The sequence below is a fragment of the Metopolophium dirhodum genome, chromosome 7 (genome assembly GCF_019925205.1).
Source record: "Metopolophium dirhodum isolate CAU chromosome 7, ASM1992520v1, whole genome shotgun sequence".
Taxonomy (NCBI): domain Eukaryota; kingdom Metazoa; phylum Arthropoda; class Insecta; order Hemiptera; family Aphididae; genus Metopolophium; species Metopolophium dirhodum.
Genome location: NC_083566.1, coordinates 35874696 through 35897318, shown reverse-complemented (window position 1 = coordinate 35897318; position 22623 = coordinate 35874696). Strand labels below are relative to the sequence as shown.

General features: G+C 35.5%; 1 protein-coding gene across 6 annotated transcripts in view; it reads left to right on the top strand.

Annotated features, from left to right (window-relative positions):
* The window catches only part of LOC132949565 (transcription factor AP-2-epsilon), a 187567-nt gene that overhangs the window by 163205 nt on the left and 1739 nt on the right, over positions 1-22623 (top strand). For all 6 annotated transcript variants that reach the window (XM_061020516.1, XM_061020520.1, XM_061020519.1 and 3 more), the window contains 4 exons: positions 2894-3053; positions 5696-5814; positions 20530-20674; positions 22027-22198. In XM_061020516.1, the coding sequence (XP_060876499.1) occupies positions 2894-3053; positions 5696-5814; positions 20530-20674; positions 22027-22198 (596 nt within the window). The remainder of the gene's footprint in view (positions 1-2893; positions 3054-5695; positions 5815-20529; positions 20675-22026; positions 22199-22623) is intronic.

Here is a 22623-nt window from a genome sequence, read left to right as displayed (position 1 = left end):
CGGGGCTCTGGTTCCCAGGTATCCCGGCCTGCAATCGTCACCCCCTCCCCCGATTTTCAAGCCTAATAAACCCATTCGAATAATTATTTCATTAAGCATCAGTGAGTGTGTCGCGTGTAATCGTATTTCTATATATATATACATTTATTTAATTTTATCACGCGTGATTTTCCCGTTCCGGTCCGACGGTTAGGTACTTTTGTATATTTCATTTCACGCGACGAATCCCGCAACGATATCTACGCGCACAGACCTTGCGTGACGACACGACTTTCGTAGCTCACCCTCCACACTGCATGTCCTATGTTTATATAATATGTGTGTATGATTCAATACGCCAGTGCAGCATCCTATATGCTCGTCGGTTAAAAAAATAATAATTTCTGTAAAATAAAAAAAATAATACGATGAAAATTTGTTCGCTAAATGGAAAAAGGGGTTGCGCGCCGAACGTGATTTCGTGCTCGTTATTACGTTTATGAGTCGATTTTTTTACCCCTCTAATGAGAAGAGACCGCCGCCGTCTGGTTTTCACGGCGATGACTATACGGGTGATGGAATGGGGGGCGCAAATCTTTCCCCGTGTCGATCACTCACTCGCTACACTCCACACACATACACACATAATAATATATGTATACTTTCTGACGCGCCGACGCCGCAAAATTCCGAATAATCACGTTTGGCGAAAATTCGAAATATTATGAAATATTATTTAATATGGTATATAAACTGCCGCAGCAGTAATGACGTGATGGAAAATATAATATGCAAAACACATTTTGGAGACCGTCGTCATTATTATTATTATACATTTACGTGTTGTATTGTATTATTGTCGTTGTATTCAATACCGCGTGTAGGTATAGGTACGCACACCGTGATTATTCAATATAGTATCCTTCTATATGATTATTGCGTATACATGGCATGCCCATGCGATTTTTAATAATTATTATTATTAATGTAACGATCGCGCGACACTGTTATAATATAATATACACATAATACCGCGACCTCTACCTATGTGCGTGTAATTTTCGATTATGAATAATATTGTAAATAACGAAAACAGTGTTTCAGTATGTTTTTTTCTTTTGGTTTCCGCTTCCCACCGTGCGTTTCACACCTCTATTGTACTGCGGTAGCTACCTATATATTATGCGACATTTGACGAGGTGGTAAGTAGGTACGCGCGGCGCTCATGTTAGGTATATAATATTAAACAGCTCATACACGTACACGGCAGTGTTATTTTTTTGTTATTTTTTTACGATTTCTGGGGGCGTCCACCGGGAACGGCCCAGAAAAACACGGCACCCCCTCGACAAACTGCGCGTATAGACGGCTAATTTGGGGTGTGCCGCGTATGACTTGACGGGGGGGCGTGCGCGGACATCTGTTGTGTTCGTGTTAGCGAATTTTTTTTATTTAAAGTCCCATTGTCGATGTTGTGAAAAAGCACACACACGCTGCACAATAATTCCGCACCCTCCCGCCCGAACCTGAGACGTTATAATATTATTATTGTATCCGAAGGCGGGTTTTCGTTCGAGTGGACGTATACCCATATTATATTGTGTTGTGTATATGTATCGCATGTGTTCGATATATTTTCCAGTGTATTACCGTTACCTCCGGCTAAAAATGTTGACCAAATGTTCGTCAAACACTATAATGTCTAAATTATATTGTATACATTAAATTATGAGTATAGGTACTCTCATATACAAATAGGAATTTTTTTTGACAATAGTATGAACATTTTTGCGTACTCGCCTCTAATACACTTAATTTCCTTCGAGCCAATAACACATTGTAATAATATTATACTTTTGAAGTTGAAACTATTTATCATATAATAACATTCAAGGGACCAAATTAATTGAAAAATATAATATAATATATATAGGTACCTACATATACAATGGAATTACATGTTCTTCCAAAATATTTAAATTAAGTTAAGTACAAATTTACAGCGATGATTTAATGCAATAAAGTAAAATAATTATTATATGTTTAAAATAACGTAGGACTGCTGTAGGTATATAGTATCTACTTTTTAACATTGTTCAACCATTTAAACTTAAAATTCTGAAAAAATATATTTAAATATTAATTTTGTTTTGTTATCTACATTAGTTAAATAGATGATTATCATATTTAGTTTAAGTATGTTCAAGGCCCTATACAATATACGCTTTGTTTATATGTGAATGTTATTTAATCTTCGTATTACTCTTAATTTATCTACTCCATTCGTTGAGTAAAGATAGAGTTCAGTTTCCGAAATCATCCCGAATTCATCCGTAAAATTATATGAATGAGACATAGTCATAAAAAATAAGGACTAGATAAAAAATATGTTGTAGTAATATTATTATATACTATATTATACTGTCATTATAATGAAGTCATTGAACAACCGATAAAAATTAAACTATAGAAACATTTATTGTTTCGTGGAATCGAAAAGCTCAATAATTACTCTTAAATTGTGATATTATATACATGTATATCATAATAATTTGTATGTATATTATATTATATTACATTTCCTTATTCTTCTACTTCTACTTCTAAAATATCTTAAAGACCATCAAAGTTCATAATCGCAGCAACAACGTCCCAACAAGCTGTCCATTGACACTTACTCTGCGTTCTCTACCCCAGTCATCCTGAGGGCTTCCTTGATTCTATCAGCCCATCTTTGTCTGGGTCATCCTCTATAACATTTCATTATTATTCTCATAAAATAAAGTCAGTTTTCCTTGTGAAAAAAAATGGTACATTATTTATATCATTTGGCGATATTTTTATTTAAAACTTACGGAAATTGTCAATAATAATATTATTTTCTTCATAACTATTGTCATTTTTTATTCCATAGGTATGTCCACTACCCCTTCGGACGTGTTTTGCAGCGTACCCGGACGTCTATCGTTGCTCAGCTCTACGTCAAAGTACAAAGTAACCGTCGGCGAAGTCCAACGCAGGTTGTCGCCTCCGGAATGTCTGAACGCCTCTCTATTGGGTGGCGTGCTCAGAAGGTAAATATTATATTATTGTCTAATAAAAAAAAAAAAAATCTTTACGGTTTTCATCGTATTATTATTGTAACAATTCCGACGTACACGTGCCCGTGAATAAAACGTGATCGGACAATCTGAGCGAACTACTGCATATGTGTATATGTGCAAGTTTGGACAAAAAGGGAAAACGACCACAAATTGTCTCACAAATTGGCTACACGATTGGTATGTAACCAAAACATGGTAGATCTCCGCGGTAAAAAGTTACTTCTGTAGAAACTCGACCGTGTCCATAGTTATGCCGGACAACTAATTTTATTTAACCGTTAAAAACGATAGTGAGAGATAATCAATAATTGCAATAATAATCGTGGTGAAAAATAAAAATAGGTACGCTGAAAATTAAAATGTATTAAACTTTATGAACGCAGTGACCCCTTGTTGGACGAAGGGATACTTTTCGTCGCGTGTACAAGACGTATCTATTTATTATTATATAATATAAAATATTATTATGCAGCGCGTATAATAATATGTGTGTATTATAATAGTTAATGCGCGTACCTATAGGACATTATTTTAACAATTTCAAATCGCAAATACTTGGTTTGGCCACGACTCGCGAGTAGACTGTTTCTCCAATATTTAATGTCTGTTTTATTTTTATTATTATATTAATATAATATAAACGAGGTATAGGAGGTACCTACCTATTTTTTCTTTATTTTTATTATTATTAAACGCAATAAATTCTTTAGGATCATCGTTTAATTTACTGTCGGCTTTAAAAAAAAGAAAAAATTCCAAACGATCAGCCAGTGATGGTGGAAACGAGGAGCTTTCTATATATTATATACATAATAATATTATATAGGTACACGCCGTATACGCGGGCGTGAGTTGCAGCACATCGCGCGATGGTCAGTGAACACCTGTTGTGTGTGTCCGTATAGTATGTATAGTTTAAGCACTTAAAAACACGCGCGATCGGGTACACCCTAAAAAAGTCACTTAACGCGTTTTTATGTCCAGTAAAATATATACACGTTTCATCAATCGTAAAGTCCTTTATTTCAGCGTTTTTATGACGCTCGTCGTCGTCGAGGGTTTTAATCATTTTACGCCTATACGCGACACGACACTTATTATATTATATATTATACATTATTATAATATACGCGGATAACATATTATACCTAATAATAATACAACTATATGTATAGATACAATGATTTCGTAGTCTGCGTGTATAGAATACATGCCATCTTTGTCCTTTAATTGCCACGATCCTTGTCGACTTGTCGTAATAAAAACGATAGTTATATAATAATTGTAGGTACTTATATTGGAAGCTTTGGTGGGGGGATTAGTCGAGCGCACTCTTATAATATGCGTTAGGTGACATCCAATAATATGATCCAACTTATATAATATCTTTCGTGCGGCATATATCTAAATTTGTGTATACAAGGCGGACTTGAGATTTTTACCGGGACTTTAATCATAAATCATCATAACTATATTTTATAAAACCATAATATCAACTTTTGAATTATTTGTTTATTTTTTAAAAGTCTTAGAGACGGTAAATAAATACGGAGCTAGACGTTTGCGTACAGCTTATATAATATGCTTCAAATAAATCGTTAGCCTTAAAGCTGCAAATTGATAGCGCTATTTCACGTGTTTGGGGGTAGGTGAATTTCCTTGATAGCCAATCTTAAGTCTACAACAGTCGCCTATAGGCTATACTGGACAAGCGTGTAATAGTGTATTTGACGACGTTATCGCGGTCTCGAATACCGGGAGTGTAGTCGGCGCACAGATACCTAAATTTATTGATAACAACGACAATGGTATGGGAAACGGTATTTATTTTATGGTATAAATCATTATAATATTATACGTGCAGTCGGTTAACAAAAATGCGATTTGTCTTAACAGCGGACTACGAATACACGTGTTTTTGGTGTATCGTATAACATATTCGCCGTATATAATAGGTTATATTAACAAGTTTTTATTTTATTTTTGTCGACCCAAACGATGCCGCCACCCAGTGCAGTCATAAATATTCAGCTACCTATCTAGTTTCAAGGTACATGAATGAAACTCGCGGAATCGGAAATTCGACTGGTTTCGTTCATATTGGTACGCGTATCGTTCTGAATGAATAACGCCGGTTTCGACACTTTTTTCAAAAACAACAGTCAACGACATTGTTTTCCAAGTTAATGCTGGATAATTATTGTAAATTGTTGCTGCTACAGCGCGCATTCTCTCAGTTTTAAATTAGGTGCCTGCCTATATACTATTTTAGGAATCGATCTAACGGAATACGAGTGATATATATTCTATTGTGGTCATACCATAGTATTTTTTTATTTTTATTAGAAATCAAAAGAAATGGTTACAAATGAGCAAGTTATAAATAATTGATTAAGATGATACAATATTTAAGCAATCAAATACAATGTTATATATATATATAAAAGTTCGCGTCGTTCGTGGTACAATAATTTAAGAATCGCGGTGGACGATGATGTCTGCAGGTTTTATACACGAATTGCTCGATTTTCGTATAATATAAGGCCATATAATATATTATAAAAACGTCGATATAGCAATAAAACAACACGTTTGTTTTGGAAATTTTTCAGAGCAAAATCCAAAAACGGTGGACGGCTACTGCGCGAAAAACTCGAAAAAATCGGCCTAAACCTGCCGGCCGGACGAAGAAAGGCCGCAAACGTAACGCTGCTCACGTCGCTCGTCGAAGGTATGTAACTCCATTTATATATTATATATTATTTACATTAAACATTATTTTTCTATACACCATTAACACATCATCATGCAATACCTACATGCGATCTATATGTGCCCAAGAAGTTAAATATTTTCCGTCTGCATCCGTGCGTAAACAGTATACGCATGCTAAATCTTATCACGTCTATAAATTTAATACTATAATTAGGTATAAACTTTGGTTTTAACGCGAAGTGATGACGGAAAGTTGGAACCGTTCATTATATATCATAATTATTACACCCATATAACATAATATTATAGTAAAATATTATTTTAAAATGTTTCAAAAACTTATATAATATTTGTACTTGATGTCCATCGTTAGCGCGGCGTTATAATATTGAACTTTTCCGATGACCCACATCGATATAACCGTCACGCAAACCTTCGAAAGGATTGCGGCGGCGACGACTTTATATTATATTATACGTTTGTCGTGTTGAGGACGTCTTCCCGCGTGCGATAAATCTCTCGGTACCGTATATTGTGTGTGACGTCATGCGGCTGCTGTCACTCTGAAATGTCGGCCTAGGGGCTAGGACGGAAATGTATATATAATTACGATTTACGTATAGGTATTGGTTGTGTAGATATAAACATTATAAACTATACAGGTATTTGCTGCAAAGTGACCATTGATGTGAGGGCGAATTCCGAGATTTTTTCAGCTTCAAAATATGTGTGTGTTTTATATCCGAGTCGTATCTATCCTGATGTATAGGCAGACGTATGTTCAATTTTATAGTTTAATTTTAGTTTTGTATTTAAATCGTTGAAAATAAAAAGTAGGTATTGCCACTTAGAGGAATGCGTTACAAAAACAGTTAGGGGCTTTTGATTTTTTTTATATTGCATTCGGTTCGAAAGGGAGCTACGTATTCGATACATAACCTGTAGCTGCATAACCTATACCATGACCACAATATGTGAAGTCTAATATTTTTACAATACCCGAAAATAATTCATGTACAGGAATGATGATCGCCTTTTAGTGATTGTTCTCGTTTACATTTACCGTAACTTTAAAAGTATCAATAACTAAAGGTACTAATTAATACCTAATTAATAAAAATAAGTTATTAAACTTTTTCATCTACCCTAGAGATTTTAAAGAAACACGAACGCAAATATATATTTTTTTTGAATCGTAGTATACCGCCACTACCGTGCAGGCTATATTATTATAACTATGGCTCTCTCTCTAGTTTATGCTCTTTATGCGATTGACAGTTGTACTAAATCATATTATAAAAATATTATGACAATAATAAACGTTTCAATAATTTGGGACAAACACCGCAACTATACACCTTGTATATGCCGACTGTTGACTATAATATAATCACAATATCCGGATATTTCAAGTATTCCATCAGTCGGCGCATATACCTAAAAATATTATACGCGAATATACCGACCGCAAGACGTGTGCGCAAAACGAAAAAAAAAACGGGCCAAAAACGTGCTTCATTTGTACACGCGAAATTAACGTTTGCGGTCGTCGTCGAGCTGTGCAGAATATTATAGAAATATATAATGTGTTGTGAAGCTCAGCCGCGGACAACGTTATTCATTTCGATCGTGTGTCACGCCCACTGCCTGAATATTTCCCGCATCCGGAATTTCGCAGTCCGGAAACACAGTTATATACTGCAGTGTATTATACGACCGCGCGTTCGATAATCAAAAAGAAAAACCTACTATACTATAGAGAAAAAAATTTAATATAACATTATAAAATCCTCATCATTGGAACGCGATGCAAAGTGTTATGCCCGACCGCCACGCGTATAATGTACGCGAATACCTATAATATGTAATATGCGTATTACAGACATACCTATATTATACGTAGGTATTATTATGGTATAGGTACATGCCGTTTCTGCAGGTGGCCGAAATTCTTTCATTTTGTAGACGCGCACATAACACATATCTACGTTTATAGTTAGATCTAAAAAATTTATAAACTTTTTGAGAAGCTATATAAAGTCTTCATGCGAATTCCTCGGCGTCGTACCATGTTAGGTATAAGTACCTAATACGCGTCATATTTATAGCCCAGGAAGCTGTTTAAATGGCGACTCTTGATTTATCTGGGTTTTCCTGTAGAGACTTTTTGCGTAGGATTGCGTGTTCCGCGTTAAAAACAGTTGTTTTGTTAATATTTTCTATCCCTATTATTACTACTTATCTTGATATTTCCTTCTCGGCGTTTTTTAAACCGAAACAACGGCACCCAAAATTAAGAATTTTCTTCTCCGCGGACTATTAAAAAACGATCAAAGTGTGACTCAAAACTGCGGAACTACTGAACCCGTGGCCGTACCTGTGAGATGACTTCGATTTTTATCGAAATACTATCGCACGCGCGCGCCGAACAATCGCGAGATGACAGACCGCGGCCGGTTATCACGCGCAGCATCGCGTCGACGATTGACTCGTTGCCGTCGACGCATTCTTCAGAGCGGCAGTGTGTGTGTCTGTATATATTATAATTTATAATATGTCGCGCTTTATATATACCACGTTATATTATTATCATACTTTGCGTGTACGTACAAAATCACGGCGGCGGCCCCGAACGCGGGCACATAGCTCTGTTCGGACAATCGGACACTATTTGCAGCTATCGGACTCACACTGTCGGCGGAGGTGTTACCTGGCGGCGGAGGCCGGTCGCGAGATATTATAACGCGGTTTTGCATCGCGTTGCATATGTATATATTATACTTGCAGTGCGAGAGTGTGTGCATAAGTATATTCAACGCGGTCCGACGACGACAACAGGTGCCCCAGTCGGCGTCGGCGAATAAGAAACGGTTTTGCAGCGGTTGATTTATGGCTCGGACGGTCGGCAACAATGGTCTCTTCTCGACTCGGCGCAACGGTCGAGGTGTAAAAGGATAAAATGTGCGTTAGCTCGCGCGCGCACGCGAATAGAAGAATAAAAAAATAATAATAATAATAAAATAGAAAAAAGGCGGCACTGGTATGTTGATATACCTATATACATATAGGTATAGCGTGTAGAGAGAGAGAGAGAGAGAGTGTGAGAGAGACTTGGCGGTAGATGAAATAGATTCAACCGATCGCAATCACTGCCCAGTAATATACATGTATAGTAATATTATGCACACATATAGTATCAACTCATACATAGGTATATATATTATATTAAACACGACTTATCAAAAAAAAAAAAAAAAAATGGTTCAAAAGAAATGGAAGTTTGCTCATACACGATTTCTGCGTATTGTGTTCGTAAATCGCTTAAGTATATTATGTATAATTGTGTATTTATGTCCAACATCCCCCGAGGTGAAATTATCCCTCTGTAGTAGGTATTTCCTATAATACATGATTTTTAAAACAATTAATAAAACCGCATAATACGGGTCGTATCTTGACGTTCGCTTAAAAAATGCCGATTGACATGGATAAGATTTTTTTTTCAAAATTTGATTTTTAGATTGTCGCGATCGACTATTACTCAGATCTCAAAAGATCTCTCAAGTACAACTAGATTAAGTATATGCCCGTGGGGCGTAGGTGCTCCTTTCGGTGCAAAAACGACACATTTATGTATAGTACGACGTCATTCTCTATAGGTACACATAGATCTCAATTGCCTGTGGGTCACACATATTCGCGCGTCGATAAACAGCTGGATCGAAAATCGTTCGCAGATAGTGTGCTTCTGCGGGAGCGGACTGCGTGATAATATTATAATGTTAGGACGGTCCTCCCGATCGATTAAGCGTGAAATTCTAATCGGTCAAAACATAAAATCGTGGTTGTATAAAAATAATTACTATAATCACGGTTCGCGCCATTATACAGACTCGTTTCGAGTGTATTTATACACATAATGATATTATAGATACTTATGTATGCACATTGCACACACACACACTAATAATCGACGACACGCCTCGCGCACACATTGTGTTATTCCGGAGCGTACACAAATTATAATAATACATAATGCCTAAGTAGTAGCAGTAGTAGTTAATGAGAGTTTTAAAAAACATTCGGAAGTGGACGTTTTGTCGCGGACGCGCGCCCGACAAATATTGTATTAATTATGTTGCTACTGCTGCGCGATAAATCGCACGCTGCCGCCGTGACGGCCACGTGGCGCTCTCGTGCCAGGATATTCATATAATATGAACAAGATCATATCAAGATATGCATATAAAGAGAGAATTTAGGGGACAACGCGTTGTTGGAAAAAGGTGGCATACAACTTGGTCCGTCTAGCGAAAGAGAGACAGAGGTTTAACGAGAAAGATATCAATAATTTTAGAAAAATATTGCATACGTAAAATATGCACAAATATTGTATAATATATCGTTTAAAGAAAAAAATGTCTCCCCCAAACCCGAATTCATGCAGTCGACAATATATATATATCGTTGACCGTTGTTTTCAAGGCGTACGGAAATGTTATGGCCGCGGCGTCGGATTTTCGATTCGCGATTTTTTTTTTATATATTCGCGTCCGTTAAACGCCGATATTACTCATACGCCTAAACGTATAATAAACCATACAACGACGGATAATATTATATTCAATCGCATATTTGACGATGATCGATGGCCGCAGCCGTCGATCGGATTTCCCGTTACGACAATCATCGTCGTCTCGAACAACACAAGCTCAGAGAATTATTAACCTACTTTTTGTCGCCACCGTCCCGACCTCACGGCGGCTGCTGTTATTATATATTATTATTTCGTTATAATATATTACACGTAATCACCCCGCGTACATATCATTATTATTGTTATTATTATTATTGTTGTTGTGTTGTTGTTGTTGTCGTCGTCGTCGTTGTTGTTGTATTATGTCTATAGACGTATTTTATATTATTATATATTATACTGCTGCCGATAGTAAACCTATATACCTGCCATATAATATAGTACGTCGTCTCATGCCTCGGTGGGAGTATAGGCTGCCGCCGTTCGCGAGAGGTATCGAAATTAGAATACATTATTTTCGGGTCGTTATCCGTAGGTATAGAGGCTTGCTCGCGCGCCGCACATTATATTATTATTATTTTAGAACAATAGGAAACCGCACACGGCTGAATAGAAAGCCGCGAGAATATTATGTATATATTTTATTTTTATTATTATTCACTCACACACACACACACACACGCGAGTTCGATATATTTTTACGCGCCGCACACCTTGGGCTCTTATACACATTATATAATATTATCACAGCCGAGAATCCGATTTGTGTATAGCTATATAAATAAATATATATATGATAATATAAAAGATCTATATTCACGTGTGCGTGTGTAGCAGCGATCATTGCGCAACAACTGACTACCATTGTTTTGACCAATGGCGGGAAATTCGTCACGGATAACGCGCTTTCCGACGCCCCCCAGTGGTCCACCCGTTTCTATAACAAATTTTAATAATATTATTATTATTATTATCATTATCATCATCATCTTCATCATCGAGAGTATACATATTACACAGTATATTATATAGAAAGGTGCACGCGCTCGTGGTTCGTATGTCCTACGTGTACGCGTTATGTTATTAATAATAATAATAAATATAATATATATTATATTGTGAATTGTGATCAACGCGCGGCGTAATTGAAAAACGCCGTCGCCTAAATGATAATATAATAGCAGTGATTTGGGTCGGATTAAAATAAGCACAGATTGCACCCAACTGCACCCGGGACGCAAGTTTTTTAAAAACTCGTACATGTTTAAACATTGTCAGTTACCTATATCATATGTTTTATTTACTAAAAAATTATAAACCACTGAAACGATATTTTTTTTTATAGAATACTAAAAAGAATGACTGGAATATTATTTGATCATCAAAAGTATCGACTGTGCCAATTCAAATAATTCAATAGATAATCGTTTTTTTATATACATTTAGTATACCTAGGTAATAAATAATAATATTACTGATGACTTGTTGCAATCTGATGTCATTCGACGTTGAAAGTCAATAAAAAAAAAAAAAAATCGTCTGTGCGTAGTAGCGAAGAAATAGAACAATTCACACGGAACCCACATGCTATAGTTATCTTGAGACTAGGACTTTAGGACTTAAGGAATACGAAAAATCGTCATAAACGGAAGCGGGTCGGAATATAGGGCCAAGTGTGTATGTTATGAGAAAATCGACCGTGAAGTACAGTGAATACAAAACTTTTGATATCGATATAATAGGTACTTTATGAGTCCAATACTCGATAGGTAATCAATACATTAGGTATATAATTGGTAGTTAATAATATTTCGCTAGAACTCTTTTTTATTAGTATTAACACAATTTTAAATTTTAAATACTCCAAAAAATATTTCAAATCGATAATACAAGAAAAAAAATCGCGATACTTCGGAGTTTAGGCCTGCATAATAATATTATACAGTACCCATCGTATTAATTCTCGTTCGTCGACTGCAATGCGAATACGTATATACCTCTTCACGTTACCTATACCTACCTATATTAATATATTTTTTCGTTTCTCGACATCAGTTTCTTTTCGGCGGAAGCCGCGCCTTTTGTGTCGGTGACGCGCGTGCGTGTGAAAACGTTCCGCTCACACACATGCACAATAATATAATATATAAGTCGCGTCGCCGACGCTAAAAACCGGAATTTCCGGACACGGATACGCGAAGCTTACGCGCGGATACCAATATATATGTATATAAAGTACACATATACGCGTACTTACGCACGCACACACGCGAGTTGAATGGGCATATATATATATATATATCTACGCGTTATCAATGAGCTCGTGCACACACGCCCACGACCGGTATACACACACATATTATAATGTTATGGGCTCGATGCCCGGTTTTTAGGGTCACTTGCCACAATTTGACCTCCCGCAGGACCGTCGACGACTGCTGATGCAGTGTACCAACTACCAATATTTATATATATACATTATACATATACCGTGGTACATATATATAATAGCAACGAGTCTCCTTCGTGTAACTTTCGCCTTGAGGGCCAGTATATTATATAGATAGTCGAATCTCACTAGGTTCGGTTTTTCGGTTTTTTATTATTATTATTATTATTTGCGTTTCATCGTCGTTGTAGTTCTTGACTCTTTCTGTAGTATATACATGTGATATAAAAGTATTGACATTTTGATAGAACCCGCAATCACATCTATTGAATGTAAAACCGAAAATGCAAAAGAACACTGCATAGATGTCATGCCTCAAATGATAATATTAGAAACAGTTTCGAAAAGTACCCTATTTCATCACACATCTGTCGACTTATGATGGACTCACTATTTTTAACTTTTTATATTTTAAAAAGCACAACTAGATAAGGAGCATATTATTATTCAATAATTTAAATGGTCGACTTAAAACGACGACATTATAAACGTTGCACAGTTTATTGTAGAGAGTAGAGACACAGCTAAACGAAAAAATGAACATGTGAACTTAATTTAGTGATAGGTAACCAAACTTAACGTCTGTGAATCCCGCCCTTGGATCATATCTGAGATCCTTTCCGTATAAGTCCGAAGGTACACTGACGATATTGGCTGTTATTATTGAACGACTTCTCGACTCTCGCAAATGTTGCACTGCTTCTCACCCTTGAGTGGAGTGGTGTCTTCCGGCTTCAAGTAAAATCGTTCATTAGTCCATGGCCCATGCATAACTACCTATTTCGTTTTTGGTTTTCATGCAATGGCGTCGTTACTAAACTCTCCTGTTTGTGGTCGATTAGAATTTATTGTCATCGCCAAGTTATCAAGCCATTATGCGTTTTATATGTGTTAGCATATTATATATAGATAGCTTCTACGCTGTGCGCATCAGCTCCGAAAATATTTATTATGCTCGGTAAATATCGCACGCGTTTATATAATAATATAATAATATTATATAGCTGTTTATTTTTATACGGACGAGAGAGAAATAAACAGTGTTTTCGTTTTGTGCATAAATTATTGTACAGGTACGATTGCGGGTTACGACCCATATTTTTATTTTCTCCGCGCCCAAAACGGAATCGTCAGATCATCGCCGTTTAAACGTGTCGCGAGCGCTCGTTATCTCGACTTTATTAATCGGTTTTTTCTTTCGCCCGTTCGTGTTAGAGGTATGACTCTATAATACCCACCTCTCTATTTTAAACGGTTCTTTAAACTGCACCGCCCGCCGGACGTATAATATTATATAGTTTCGTTTTAATAGAAAAACGAATTTTGTACTCGGCACATGTATAGTTTCATCGTAATATTACCAACTAAATATTATACATTTATGTATAGGTACACTGTACGCCTGGATAGTGGTTAGTATATTCCATACGGGAAGTGATAGGATTTGCATGTTTTTTTCTGTACGATTAACATACAAATTTTTACAATCTCGCGAGTTTTAATCTTATGATATTCCTGATGTGTATTTTTACATATTTTGGTGATAAACTTAGAAAATTTATCAACAAAAATGCATAAGTTAGTGGTTTTAATGCATATTTTCAGTTTTTTTTTTTTTTTTTGTTAATATTTGCATGCATAATGGTTTATCAATTTTAGCTCTTTAGGCTACCTGCTCCAATGGCCTAATAATACTATTCACTATAGTATATCTATATAGAATAGGTGAGTTATGCCATGAGCGTTTGATGATTGCAATTAAGTATATTACATTATAATAGTCCTACATATCAAACACATTTATTGACATGTTAAATTAAAATGTTGACTATTCTTACAATCTTACGTATAGTTTTTTTGTAATATTACCAAACTATGCCGGTAATCAGCCCCTCTATATAGTGACGATGATACCGATTGCCATCGTACCTATTACCCATACAACCATCTTTCCGGTATTTCAGACCATCACGACCGATGACGACCGCACGGAATGCAAAGACGTGTGGATTTCTTATTTCTTATCTGCAGGCCACGACGATCGGCTCTGTGTATAAATGATTCGACCACGGATTTCCGTCACATAGTTCCCGCGGTCCGTTCCCGTCGCGGAATTCGGTATTGTAACAGCGGACGATATGCCGCCGAGCCGACTACTAATTGTTTCTTATTACTGTACCGCGGTGGCGCATAATAATATAATTCATAATATTTATATAGCAAGTGCACGCGGACGGCAAGACATGCCGACCTATAAGTTATAACAACACTACTGCACTGCGGCTGCACGATCAGATATATAGGGTAGAAACCGCGATAGACACGCGAAAAACGGTGGCGGCGAAATGCTAACGTTTTGTCATCGTGACCGGACACGGTGTATATTAAGTATAATAATAATATTATATCCGCCGCCGTTTTCTCATTTACCTCGAGTGCCCGTACAGCGTACCACTATACCTATTCCTATATAATGTCTATACCTATACACGCGTACAGTGCGCGCTATACCGGTCGTACTGGAATATAATAATATTATTTATAAACATATATATATATATGTACAAAAACGTGCCGTGTGTACGTTTTATTCCCGACTTTCTGCGAGCGCGGATTCGTGACTTACCCGGTTTAATATTATGCTGCCGCCGTCGTACGCGCGCGCGGTAGAAAAGAAATACACATAATATTATACATATAAAATTTGTGTGTGTGTGTGTGTGTTTAATAAATATTGTGAGGGGAAAAATAGTAGGAAATAATAGTAATCTCTTCTGCACAATAATAATATAATTGACGAATAACCCTCTCTCAGCAATCGGCTTTCCATTCTCTCTCTCTCTCTCTGTCTCGTTCTCTATCGCTATAATAGGTATAATATTATGTATATATATATATATAATATAATATTAATATATTATATCTTTCCACGCGCGCGCACACATACATACGCACACACCGACACTCGTTTACACGCACATTATACGCGTATAATATTATTTATGATAATAATAATTCTCTACACGTCCACAAGCGCACGTCAGAAAGTTTGGATTTATTATCGGATTCCGTATCGACCGCCGCCGCCGTTTACCTGTATTTTCTGCAATGCGCACACATATATATGTATAGAATATAATATGCTCTCACCTGCAGCGAGGGTGAGGGAGGCGGAAAAATGATTATAGTACAATAGTGTGTATATATATATATATTATATACCCTTACCTATAAATATGTGTGGGTGTAGGTATACATGGGAAAACCGACGGACGTCTTCATCGTGCGGAAAAGTTAACACGGTCGGGCGACCCCGCGTGTTATAATATAATAACGGATCTCACAGGTTGCAGTACATCACCCGCCGTTAAACGCGTTTTCCAGCGACGATGACTGCGACAACTGGTCAGACCGCGCGCACGGTATATCGTATATATTCCTACTGCTTGAACGCCCGCAATTTATTTCTGCGTGTTTAACATATACATATTATATTATTGCTTATGATATTATACTGTAAAGAAATCTTTATAGAGCCCACGTCTATATCCTCTAAAAAAACAGCCCCCCAGTGCGTGCGTGGAAAATATATTATATTGTTAAAAATAGTTGTGAAAAAAATAATATATTATATTATATAATTATACAATATGGATAAAAAGTGACAATTTTAAAGAAGCTATATAAAAAAATTGCTCATGAAAAATTAAATGTAGGTACTTATATAGGTAAATATAACTTATAACTCGTATATGAGTTATGTTTACCTTATGTATAATGTATAATTTGAGAAGTTTATAGTTTATTATATTATAATTTATAATATATAGGTATGGTCTGAATGTCTTAAATCTTAATCCATACGATATAAAGTCTGATATTAAATAATAAATATTAATTAACGACACATGTTACCTGACCAACATTTAGGTTTTGTTACATAATATGAAACACTATAAAATAGTATATTAGTATATACCTAGGTACTATCATTGATTATAAATACTAGTATCTAAATTATTTATACTGAAAAATGTCAAAATATGCAACAAAATAACGACATTACTATACTACCCACTCAATACTATTATATAGGTAATAATTTTAATCATAATGATTACCCAATAACGTAATAATTGTATACCATACGTAAGTCGACCAGAACAATAATATGCAAACGTATATAAATACTGGCTTTATATGAATATGTACAATAATATACATATGAGTACCCATATGACTATTAATTACAAATTCTCGTACGTCTATCTTCAAACCGAAAACTGAGATCTTTATGATGATATTATAATAAAGTTATTACACACAGTTCACGGTTTCCTCTTCAATCCGACAAACTGACTTTGGCAATCTCCACTTTTTAAATTTGCAATCGCGCGACGTTGTTTATATATTATATATACTAAGCTTGAGAGGGTTTACGCCGGATACTGCGGATGCACCGTATTCTCGCCAAACGAGTGTCTCGATAATCGCATAATAAAACGAACAGATTTTTCGTAAACCACTCTCTGCTATTCGGAATTCGGAAATAACACGATAATAATTAATATTCGACGTTGCGACCAGCGCAGGAAATTATGCTGGATCGATCGTTAAAATTTTTTGTTCCGAAATCGGTATGTAATCTCATTCTCATATAATATTTAGAAATTTAGCTAAATCTCCGGTCTTGTAACGCAAAAATGTGAATGACTCCGTGTTGAATGTATCGAATTACTGCGGTTGTAACCGTTGAATTTTACAAATAATACGATAATGGCAAGTACCTCTATTTATATCAGAGACTAGAGCATAGTCATATATAGATATAATAAATCGCAGCTGTTCGTGTAGTCGTGTCGCGTATGAAAAACTCAATATAATAATATTATATTATACTATAAACACGACGAGATGACCCTCGGGCGGGGGGCGGATGGTTGTCATCGACGTACAAATTTTATGTATATCAAATTATTATTAAATACAAAAGGCGGCTCGGGTCCGGGATCATCTATACAGAGTGGCTCACTCGTTTGTCGTCGTCGTCGCGTATCCCTTTTATCTACGTTATAATATAATATTATTGAAATAATAACCTGCGCCGTCGTCTCGGACGATTAATCGTGTATATAATATTATATATATGTGTACATTATCATGTATAGGTGTCGATCGAGTATGTTATAATATATAGTATATACATGTAGTAACATGCATATGTATAAGAGGGACATTGCTAGAGTGCGCGTGTGCGTGCGCGTATATGTTTCTATTTAAGTCTGTCCGCCTTTTCTTCGAGTGGTATAGGTAGCCAGGTACAGGTACATGTATAGTTTTTTCATTTTATTCTTTTTTCTCTCTACGCCGTGTAGTAATAATTAGCGGCGCCCGTCGTGAACGCGTCTTAGTATCCCCAAGACAATGCTACCGGTACCCAACAATAGAGGAAAACCAATTTTCGATGGCCGATTGTATGTGTGTGTGTAATCTCTATCTTTCTCTCTCTCTCTATCTCTCTCTCTCTCTCTCTCCTGTTCTGTGTGTATATAATGCACGTCGAGCTCCTCACGTTGTATATTGAAGTCGACCGCCGCCGCCGCCGCCGCCGACCGAACACTGGCGCCGCCACGCCGGACAACAAAATAATATTAATATTATATATTTATATATATCATCTTAATTGTGTGACGACGAAAACACAATATTATACGATGATTCGAACTTTTTCCGTCGCTATATTGCGCGTATATTGTATACCTACGTTGTGGTCAGGTATATTTAAATATATTACACAGAGACACCGCTAAAGATCTAATGAGGTAAATTAATATTAAGTTTGTGTACGAAATCCGCGTATAGGTAGACAGTAGATACCCAATTTCAGAGAAAAAAGTTGGGATAAAAAAATAATTATACCACTTATTTTATAACACACAAATTATAGATCACCTGTCTTATAGTCACACGTGATCGTGGTTTTTCAAAATAAAATAAAAAATATTTCGTCGTATCGTGCGCTGCAGTATTATAGGTAGTTAGCTGGTAGGAACATAATATTATGTCATACCTACTTACTGTTAAATGTGATAATTTGACTAGTAAGATTAAACCAGTTATCTTGTATAGTACCTAACCAACACTTTTGGTTAATTTAAAATACTATGTATACATTTTATCACTTCAATTTAAGTTATTTTTTGTAAACATCTAATTCCAATAGCCAGTATGATAAATATAAAGCAATTTAACACTTACAGGTTATTATATGCATGTCTACTAACTGAATTTATAAAATTAACAATAACATGTACGATATAATTAATATTATATACTTAATATTATAATTAATACTATATTAAAGTATATAAATATAGTATTATAACCATATAGATTATAGGTTATAGGTATGCAGGAGAGTTATCGGGATAATATCGTACAATAAAGGTCTGGATTACGTCTGCGTTTCATTATAATATAATGTTTATAAATATATACCACACCTAATACAGTTACTGAATATTGGTCGCTTATAACTTACCTCGCCACACCGCACAGATATGAGGATTTAAGGTCCGATTGCCTATGACGTATTTTATCAGTGGTTAAAAATGTAAAAACTAAAACCATGTTATTATTAACAGTTGGGACGAATGGGGGTGTGACAATATTTGCATAATTTATTCCGTCCGTGGAGGGAAGCGAATTGAATTTGGCATTTGTTAATCGTTTGCCTCGACTGCGATCCATCGCTCGTCATTACAGTAAAATCGCATTAATTGTTCACGTTTCTCGGCGATTTTTATTATTCTCTTATACGCAAATGGATGGTTCGTAATTTTCCTGCCCCTCTATCTTTTCTCCATAGGACAAGAAAAGATATAAAATTATTATTATTAAAAAAAAAGTAATTTTCATAATTACATTTTTTAATATATAATAATAATTGTAATTTTGTTTTTTGATTTTATTGTTCCCCGCGAAATTGGCAATTAAAATAGACGGCGGCAAACCAGTGAAAGCGACTTCTTGGCAAATTGTTTTGGTCCGCGGTGGTATTTTTCTTCTTGGTTAACGAATTACCTGCATAACATGTATAATGTTTAAATTTTATATATATATAAAATATATATTATATTCTTCTGTCTGGTGCGCACATAATATATCAGATTTATTCTGTATTATGAAGGTGGCGAATGCACGAGATGCGGATACCTGCCTTAACTTTGATCGGGTTTCGATAAACACTAAATATCGATTAAATCACAATACTGTTATAATGCACGTGTGTCGTTAACGAAGACATTATTTTTTTTATGCAATATAATTGTATACGATTATAGTAACAATCACCTATACGGCTATACATAATATTGTGTATGGTACAATGTAAAGCAGCTTTTCGGAAAATTAACTTCATAAAAATGGTTTAAAATTTGCTACAATAAATATCTCATTAGGACTTAAAATTTCTTATTAAATATAATATTTATCATATTTTTATTGGGTTAATAAATTAAGATAAATATAAGTAGGTAGGTACAAATTTAAACAAAATTGTTTGTTAACCGTGGAAAGTTTGATAAGTTTCAAAACAGACCACCATGGATTTTGCGAAAACGTATATAGCCGATGACCCCTGGCATAGGCTAATGATATCTAATACCTATATATTATACGATGTCTTATAGTTTTTAAATAAATAATTTTATGTTGTTGTTAATAACCTAATTTTAACTTTGCAGGTGAAGCGATACATTTGGCCCGAGACTTTGGGTACGTGTGTGAAACAGAATTCCCAGCCCGACAAGTGGCGGAATACCTGAGCAGGCCTCACACGAGTGATCCGACAGAGTCGTACCGGAGAAAAGAGCTCATACATGCCACAAAGTGAGTACCAACCGCCAATTCATTCGGTTAATAGTATTTAATTTATTACTGTTTCCCATCACCTATGAAGTACGAAACCCGTAAACAACATTATAATCTTGCACACGAAAATCAAAATTTAAGTTCGTTAAAACTGTGTTAGCCCATATAATGAAGTGTTCAGTCCAGAGGCGTACGCAGGTGTGAGGTTCTAAAGCTCTAACCCCCCCCCCCCCCCCCTTGAAATTACTTCTTTCTACAAAAAAAATTATTTACCACCCTAATCTACACGTAGTAGATTAAATGTTAGTCATTTTTAATAGTTATAAAATCGAGAGTCATAGTTTCAGTTTTTTTTTTTGCTGTTATAAGAAAATTTTTAAGCGTCTGCCATAATCGCTGTATCAACTATATACCATGTTTATAACGGCCTGATGAGGTTCTAATAATGTACTCTAATCTATGGTCTATAGATGACCCGGTTAAATGTAGGCTAAATTTGAAACTTAAACTCTATTATTTGTGTTAACCAATTAATAATTATATATAAAAACCGGTGTTATGTAAACGGGGATAAAACCCTGGGTCTATGATTATTAGTCTTAGCTAAAAACCCTAATCAAACTGAAATCCTGCGCACGCTACTGATTCAGTCTAATGAAAATCTGCAGTATAAAATGTGTGAGATAATATGCTATAATATGACGTATAATCATGCTTCAAAGCGGAAACTGAATTCTTAAATCATTTTATTGAACTATTGGTATTTGGTACTACCTATATATTATAATAAAAACTGTATAACACCATAAATCATAATACACGGCGAAGGAGGCAAAACAAATCAGTGAAAACGATATTTTTCAGTTTCACAAGCTATAATATGTAGCCATAAAGGTTTTTAAAAAACGTTTCTAGCATTTTTAAACAACAAAATCTGGAAGTCCACAAAAATATAGGTACTATTATTATTATAATCAAATATTTGTTGGCTTTATATTTTAATAATATTATGTACCTACCTATAACAATTCCCTCAAGTAGAACTCGTACTCGAATTAATTTTCAATTCTCGTCGTAAGTATGGTTGATGGTTGCATCACCGGACTTAATGAAAACAACAATATTAGGTAATATTTTATATTTAGCTATACACTTAATAGTACTAGACGGACCAAAATTTCAAATTCCAAAAAGTAGGGGCAGTGGTACCGGGTCTGGTCTGTAAAAATAAAAATCGAACGCTGTATAAAATGTAATTTCTATATTTGAGTGTACGCGGTATATAATATGTTATCATTACGTACATGTTATAATATTCTAAATTAGTTGATATAAATACATAATAATATTATGTTTTTATTTTTTCGCAGACAAGTGACCAAAGAGCTGATGGACCTGCTCAACCAAGACCGTTCGCCGCTCTGCAACACCAGGCCGCAGCACATTCTCGACCCAATCATACAGCGCCCGCTCACACACTTTTCGCTCATATCGCACGGATTCGGCAGTCCCGCGATCGTCGCCGCCCTCACAGCAATACAGGTAACAGTTTTTTACATTTTGTCGTTATTAGTTATCATAATTATTTGGATTCTCCCGAAATATCAGTCCACATCATTCGTACCAGCCAGTCATTCTTTACTTTATAACGTGGACTTTTTGTTACGTTCGAAAAATCGGCACACTTGGGTATTTTTGAAAAGTCACGGGGCACCCCTTCAGTGATATTACCGAATGTTTATAGCTTTTGATAATTGTAAATTAATACGCATTACACTTCGAAAATTATAAAATATAAGTTAAACCTGTATAGATTTACTATATTTCGACAAAAATCTTCGACTCTATAATATGTTTTCCATAACTTCGCGACACCCCTAATCCAAGTCCGCGCCAAGTGCATCCCAGTCGAGAATCACTGCCCATGACCTATAACAGGGCCCTACCCGACCGTTTATTCATACTTG